Here is a 7,346-nt window from a genome sequence, read left to right on the forward strand (position 1 = left end):
ACTCCATGGGGCAGGCATGTGGCCATCAGGCTATGGCTTGGTCTGAGGAATTCTCTCCCTGGCTTGTGATTGGAGGATGCATCTTACTTTATCGTGGCACGAAATAGCAAGGCACACGTACAGAGGCATTTCAACAGCACTTATTCATTGTATCACAAGAGCATATCCTTGACATGGTGTTTGCCTATCCTTGACATGGTGTTTGCCAGCTGCAATCATTGTGACTTAACTGCTGTATATTATAAATATTTCCAGGAAATTTTTGATACATCAGAGAGAAAGGGTTAGTATTCCAAATGAGGGTTAGCTAAATGTTAGCTTTGATAAGATCATGTGGCTAACAGGGAAAAAATTGGAGGGGAGAAACTGTGTGCTGCACACATCCACATATCATATTCCATGTGAACCGAGTGAAGCTTGAAAGACATGGAGGCCACAATTAATCCGGAGTGTCCACTGTAAAAAGGGAGCACTATGGAAGGTTAATGGACTTCATAGACACAATTCGTGTGCTATCCATTTGAACCACCCTCCCTCTTCCATCAATGCATATTTCCCACCCTCTCCCATACAACAAACAGCAAGATCTGTGTCTTCAGCTCCGGGCTTCCATCGCGTCTTACAATTCACCGTTGGACCAAATCCACCTTCACTTTCAACCAAAAAGCACTGATTCCAATTCTTGCTTTAATCTTGGGACTTCATGGTGCGAAACGATTAGACCTTTTCATGAAGAGCTACACAGAGCAGGAGCTGGATCCACTTCTTGCTGCTGCTCCTCTTCATCACTTCTCATGAAGAGACCCAGCCGTTCCAAAGGATTAGCACCCTGAAAAGCAAACGTGGACAGACCACCTTCTGAAGTGTGCACAGGGCTTGTATCCTCTCCTGAATAGGGAATATGTTCAGAAGGAGCAGACCTCAGCTTCTCCAAATCCTTCAGAACTTCCATATGCTCATCAATTTCAACGGTCTTCTCCATCTATAATATCACAAGCCACCAGCATACAAGTTAAGGAAAAACCACCTGCACCTTGAAAAGAATCAATCTACACCTGACACCTTGAACAGCAGCAGACAAATTCAAACCATAACATCCAAGAGCTGTTACATTTTGCAATGCCAGGCGAGCAGCCTCTCGTTCAGCCTCCCTTCTTCGTTTAACCTCAGCTGCAGCTGCTACCTCGGCCTTTTTACGGGCTAATTCTGCTGCTCTGGCCTCAGCTTGAAGACGGGCTTTCTCTGCCAAAGGAAAAGAGCTCCTAATGAGAAGCTGGCGCACACAGCTTGGCACAAAACAACGTACTTCCAACAAAGAGAAAGTCTTTCTTACCTTCTTTCCTTCGTCTCTCTAGCTCTTCCTGATCTTTCTTGAGCTTTTCAGGACCCACCTTGTCACTCTACAAGCAGTCCAACATCAACCTTCCTGAGAGACCATGGCATAAAAGCAAGACATACAATCACGACTAGGCTTTGATAAAAGAGGGAACAAAACCTTGTTTAAAGGCAAGGTCTTCTCCTGTGCTTTCAAAATGGTCTCAGCAAAACGACTACGCAACAGGGCAGCTCGAGCCTGTCGCTCATGGCAAGCCTCCTCTGAGCTGTCATTTCCTTTGCCCAGACATCAATGAAGAGAAATCAGTACCCTCAGCTATTAAAAAGGAGCCAATAATGAGTAGGAGAAACTATCATGAGAAGGAATCACAGAATACCTTCAGACTGAAAACCAGACTCAGGACAAGAGGCCTTTGTGGATGGATTTTCCTCACCCACATCATTTACAGACCCTGTGTATGTTACTTCGCACTGTTAGACATACCTGAGCAGCCGCAGCACAGTAAAAACAGCAGCAGCAATAACCAACACGTAGAAGTAGACCAGAGAAGCAAAGCCTGACAAAGAAACTGCTGGATACCCAAGAGAAGTTTTGAAGAGTCAGGACGCACTTTTGACCCCATCATCCTTGAGCGTAGGAGGACAGCCCCTTCGGTCGCCAACAGCGGCTGAACCCACGGGTTCCTGCAGCGGTGGCGGGGACATTCCGCAAGGAAGGGCAGTTTCAGCCTCCTCCACAATACGTACACAAACTCATATGCCCAAGTGTCAAGCACTTTTTACTGAAAACAGAGATTTCACAAGCAAAAAAATTGCTTCCACATACAAAAAAGTGCAATCTGAGGTGCAACTTCAAATTTGCATCGCATGGCTGGCTCTGTCAAACCTTGTTTACAGTCGAAACCTTAGAAACAGCCCCAGCAGAATGGCTATCACCTGCTTCAGAATCACTCCCAGAAGAGCTCCCCGAGTCTGAATCTGTAAAAATCAACAGAGTTCCAACAGAGTTCTACCACTGGGAACATTCTACATCCAGTAAGATGTTGAATGATTTCAAATAACATGCTGCAATCAGTAAGACAAATAACTCCAAGCTAACCACTAGAGGAAGACCCAGAACCACTACTCGAGCTGCTTGAACTGCTGTTTTTCATGCTAGCAACCCTGTCCTTGTCAATAACAACCGGTGGAAACTCCTTGGCAGGCATATCATCTTCGATGTCAACCTCCTCCTCTCCAGCTTCACTGCCTGCTGGAAATCAGAATGTAAGCATATATGAAACATAATCAACATTCAAACTTACATAAGCTCTTGCCTGGCATATCTCACCTCTCTGAGAAGGCTTGGGAGTCTTGGAAGGTCCATTGGACATCTGAGACACATAACAGATACTGAAATCAATATGTAAAACACCAAGACATCACAAATAAATAACACAGGGAACAGTGATTGTAGAGCACCTGATGCAAGCTGGACCGCTGCAAGCCTGCCGGCAATGCCCTCTCCTCTTGCTTCTTTGGCTGGTTACAGCCCATAACAAACTGGTGTAATTCCCACAAGGTTTCAGAGTCAAATGACTCAATGTCAACTTCAATCTCATCTTCATTCTGCATTAAACTGGGGTTTTTCCTCATGATCTGGACTGCCTGCTCAAGCTTGTCTGCAGGAAGACTACCAAGGCAGTCACTCAACTGCTGTTTCTCTTCAAATGTCATTTGCCGCTTGGGTGGGGGGGCAGCTTTACTTTTTGCCTTTGAAGCTGACCTTACAATGGAGGGTGGCTTTGCTTTCGTTGCAGAGACAGGCCTATTACTTAATGAGTGCACATGCCCAACATTTGACGCTGGCAGGCCCTGTTCAGGTAGGGCCAAATGATGATCTTTTGGTTCTGGGTTCACCAATCTGTCGTTAGCAGAATCAAGTTCTTTTAACTTTTCTTCCAAGGTCTTCCACTTCCCTTCAAATATCCCCCTGAGTGTATCTGCCATGTGGTATACATCATGACCCTGGGGATTATATTTCATTGCATTTGCAAAGGTGAGCCTGACATCCTCGCAAAATTCAGTGGGTAGCAAGTAAACACCATTGTCTAGATTTCTCTTGACGGTGCCCAGATCCATGGGCCTCTTAATAATTTTGAGATAGTCGTGCAGGTTCAGCTTCACAACATCAACAGGCTCGTTGAATACCCAGCCAAACTTGTGACCCATCAACTTTTTCAGGATAATAGCACACTGCTTCAAGAGCTCACTTGTCCTCCTTCCATTAGTAATATCAATCTTATGCCTCTTAGCATTTCGAGAGTCTAACTTTCCATACAGACTCCTCTTTGCGTTTGAAGCTGCTTTAGACTTGTGCTTCTCTGAAGGTGGGAGTTTCTCCTTTCCAGATAAAAATTCAGAGTTGACATAGAGCTGGTTAGCTTTGGGAGTCCGTTTGTCTTTACCCGCTGTGTTCAGGCTTTCCAGATTTATTTCAGGAATGACGAGGCTGGGCTGTCTGCAAAGGCGACCATCTCTGAGAGATGACTCTGCAGCTGCAGGCAAATAGTGTCCGTTGGAAGCAGATCCATTGATTACAGACCTGCTAGATACAAAGGCATGACTATGGACAGCAGGTACCTGTGACAAACTCTTGACCTGGAGCTCCCTTGCTTCCACTTTCAGGGAAAGAGATCTAACCTGCTGAAGCTCCACCTTGAGCCGCTTACGTAGCTGACTCTTCTCACTCCTGCTGAGATCCCTTATGGCTGTTCCAAAGCCAGAGACGAAGGAGTCCTTGACTTTATCACCATTCACGCTCATCGACTTCCTCTTCAAGCTGCAGGAGTCTTCGGAGGCAGTTTCTGAGAGCTGCTCAGCTGAGTTAGTGGTGAAGTTCTGTGCAACAGAGGGTACAGTGGCGGCGGGCGGTCGGAACCTTCGAACATTAGAGGAATCTGCCAGAGTCTCTGACGTGTAGGAGCGCTCGGGGGCCACCGGATCCAGGGCACATCCATTCGATGCATTCTGGGCCTTCTTCATGGAGGTGTTGCGGCTGAAGCCAGGCTTCCGCTCGTATGTGACGAGGACGGCAGATGCCATATCCAAGTTACTCGGTTCAGATCCCCAGGCGAGTAGTACAGCCACCTCTTCTAGCTACACCTGCACACGTCGGGGGCATGAAAGCAGCTGAAGCTAAATCAAGCCGTAAAACATAGAGGGGGAAGAAACCCTAAACACAGAGGGAAACACACGCATAGATAAGAAGCCAGTAACAGGGGGAAAGGAGCTTCACCGACAAAGCGAAAGAGGCCTTCGATTGAGTTTACCTGCCCAGTACAGACGAGGTGGGATATGGAGCTACGGCTATGGCGATGCTGCAGCAAGGCAGCACAGACAAGAATGCAGAGTGGAGAGTGGAGGTTATATAGATCCTACGTCAAAGGGCTGAATAAATGAGTTCACTTGCTTATGGGCCAGAAATTGTACTCAATCCAAGGCTTTCCAAGCTTATTGATAGGTTGGTTGATGTTGAAAAAGAAGGCCACTATTTTGAAAATTTTAAGGTACCTAGTTTATGGCTTTCTAATTGAAGGTTAGGGTTGGCCTTCAGATTTCAGCCCTCGTTGCCCAACATCTTTTAAAAGACACTCGTGACATTTTGACTAGCATCTAATCGGCGGCCACTACTCGTATCCTCTGAAAGATGCACTCTGCAACCAAAGGCAACTCCGCCTCCACTCTCTGAAGTCTGCCCTCATCCTGGATCTCATAGTAGAGGCATCTACCATCCTTAGTGCAAGCTCTGACAGCAATCAAGATCTCCAACTGTGTAAAGGCTCCCATCCACCGTGGGGCCACTGACTCGAAAGGCGTGAACCACTCCTCAGTGAGTGGGAGCGCCAGTGCTCCAACCAAGCAAACTCTCTACTATTGCTAACACAGAAAGCTACAACTCCAAGTGAAATGGTTATGTGTAAAGGGTTTGTGAATTCCTCTAGCCTTTGCCTCATACTCTTAGCCATTGGAGTCGTAATGGCTATGTGTAAAGGGTTTGTGAATTCCTCTAGCCTATGCCTCATACTCTCTGCCATGCTTTGGGCACTAGACTTTGGCTCTCTCTATGACCATTCAAAGTATTGCAATAAGTATGCACATAACTATTTGCTACTTGCTTTAATAACTCTCATGTTTTGGTGTAGTGAATGGATACTACATCAATGCTCTATCTTTAAAACGTTTAATTTGATTTAAAATGTGAAAACTAGTCAAAGTGCTTGAATGTGTTGGTGGATGCATAGCTCGTACATAGTGGGTAGACTTGAACAAATCGTTATTTTTTAATTCCATTGATTTTCTAGGAATATGCAAGGTAGGGAAGTGGATTTTGAAGGTTTTAAGAGGTCTTTTTTAGCAATTATCAAAACAAATCTCCCTTTTTTGGCAAATTGGTATGTGTGGTGTTTTCCCTCTCTGCATGCCTTCTCCGTCAATCAATTCTTTGTGTTTTCCTCACCAAAAGCTACAATGAAAGCAATACGAGAGGATGCTCTCTAAGGTTCTAGGAAAACATCGATAAGAGGTGGGTGAGCGGAGTGGGAGGCCAGCTATATACATAGACAGGCAGTGGGGCAGAGGCTCAAAGAATGGGAGTAGACGTTGAGAGATAGTAGCAAGGAGTGGAAGTGAGGAGGAGGGCTGATGGATGGGTTGTTAAGCGTGGTGAATGAAGGAAGGGGGTGGGGATGAAAGAGCACTAATAGTGCATTGTTTAATGCTAGCAAAAGGCAGGCATTAAATAATACCCATGACAATTTAAGTCAATGTTTATATCAAGGCTCCCTCTCATTAATTTGGAATGTAAGAAATCTAGCTAACATGTGTTCATCTTTATGTTTTGTATATGCATGTTACTTGAAACAAAGATAGTTGGTTGCTATCAGGAAGTATGACAAGTTATGATGCAAGAAAAGTGTAAAGACTAGAGTTTGTAATGGTTGGGGTGGTTTGATTTCAAAACATGCTCTTATGCTTATCAGGTAGTACTTTATGTTACTTTCTTTCTTATGAATGGAGGTTTGATGACTTGAAACAAACACATCCATTTTATACAACCACAAAACAAAAACATATAACATGCACTTAGTTTTTTTCTTGATGTGTTTAGCTTACAAGTGATGCATTGCAAGAGAGGGTACTCAAGGAAATGCCATATAGGTTTTGCACCTCGCGGATGTGGTGGGAAGGATTGAACCCAAGACCTTTTTTTTCTTAGCATTCTCCATTGACCAACACTCTACCACAATGCTCTCATGAGCAATATGCACTTAGTTGTGTTTTTTGTTTTAAGAACTATACAAAAGATATTTAAAGGGGTCATAGCACAACACAAGGCGAGTTCAATTTTGATTAAATTTAGATGCCACTACCACAAGTTTGATCCATGATCGATGAAAGGGTGTACAAGTTCATTTTCAAAAGTATCACCACTACAATTAGACATTAAACATAGCCCTTCCTCTAGAACTTGTATATGAGGTCTAATAGAGAATTTCCCATGCATAGTCAACCCCCCTCTCTCTTCCAAAGTTGCAATTTAGCTTGCCTAAAAGGGGCAAGATGGTTAGAAATGTTAGGTATAGTTTGTTTATTATTTGGAATGTGTCCTAAACGAGTACATAAAGTACGCATAAGCACATTAAGTACACTCATGTTATGTACTTAAAAAATGTGTATGACGAAATTTGGGGGGGAAATTGGAGAAATGTGGGAAATTGGGGGATTATGAAAAACATGGGAAAATTGTTGGAAATCATAGAACTTGGGGAATTGGTAAAAATTGGAGTGAATACAAGGATTTTGGGGAGACTTGGAGGAAATGGGGGATTTTGGGGGGAGTGCAGGGAAATGGGGGATTTTGGCAATGTTAAGTGAGGGGACTTGCCTTGGAGAGGGGTGGATGGCATACATGAAGTAAGAGAGCATTGATATCTATAACAAGTATACAAGCTAGGTTGCATGTAGGGGGA

General features: G+C 44.3%; 1 protein-coding gene across 5 annotated transcripts; it reads right to left on the reverse strand.

The window, feature by feature from the left end:
• Positions 1–221: 221 nt before the first annotated feature.
• Positions 222–4,799, reverse strand: LOC147610214 (transcription factor GTE9-like). Of its 5 annotated transcripts, XR_015264068.1 has the most exons (13): positions 4,647–4,799; positions 2,797–4,479; positions 2,666–2,708; positions 2,435–2,584; positions 2,222–2,313; positions 1,947–2,019; positions 1,713–1,787; positions 1,496–1,611; positions 1,334–1,400; positions 1,112–1,242; positions 921–982; positions 724–829; positions 222–647 (listed from the first exon to the last, which is right to left on the reverse strand). XR_015264068.1 is itself a non-coding variant. In XM_086786462.1 (12 exons), the coding sequence occupies exons 2-12, from the start codon at positions 4,417–4,419 to the stop codon at positions 793–795; spliced, it is 2,469 nt and encodes an 822-aa protein (XP_086642588.1). In that variant the 5' UTR covers positions 4,420–4,479; positions 4,647–4,799; the 3' UTR covers positions 222–792. The 5 variants fall into 5 exon arrangements, 4 of the variants coding, with proteins under 4 accessions (XP_086642588.1, XP_086642587.1, XP_086642586.1 ...); XM_086786462.1 differs by having other exon boundaries at positions 222–829; XM_086786461.1 differs by having other exon boundaries at positions 724–982.
• Positions 4,800–7,346: the final 2,547 nt, after the last annotated feature.

Source organism: Cibotium barometz, chromosome 49, assembly GCF_041138505.1.
Source record: "Cibotium barometz isolate CiBa-2024 chromosome 49, ASM4113850v1, whole genome shotgun sequence".
Taxonomy (NCBI): Eukaryota; Viridiplantae; Streptophyta; class Polypodiopsida; order Cyatheales; family Cibotiaceae; genus Cibotium; species Cibotium barometz.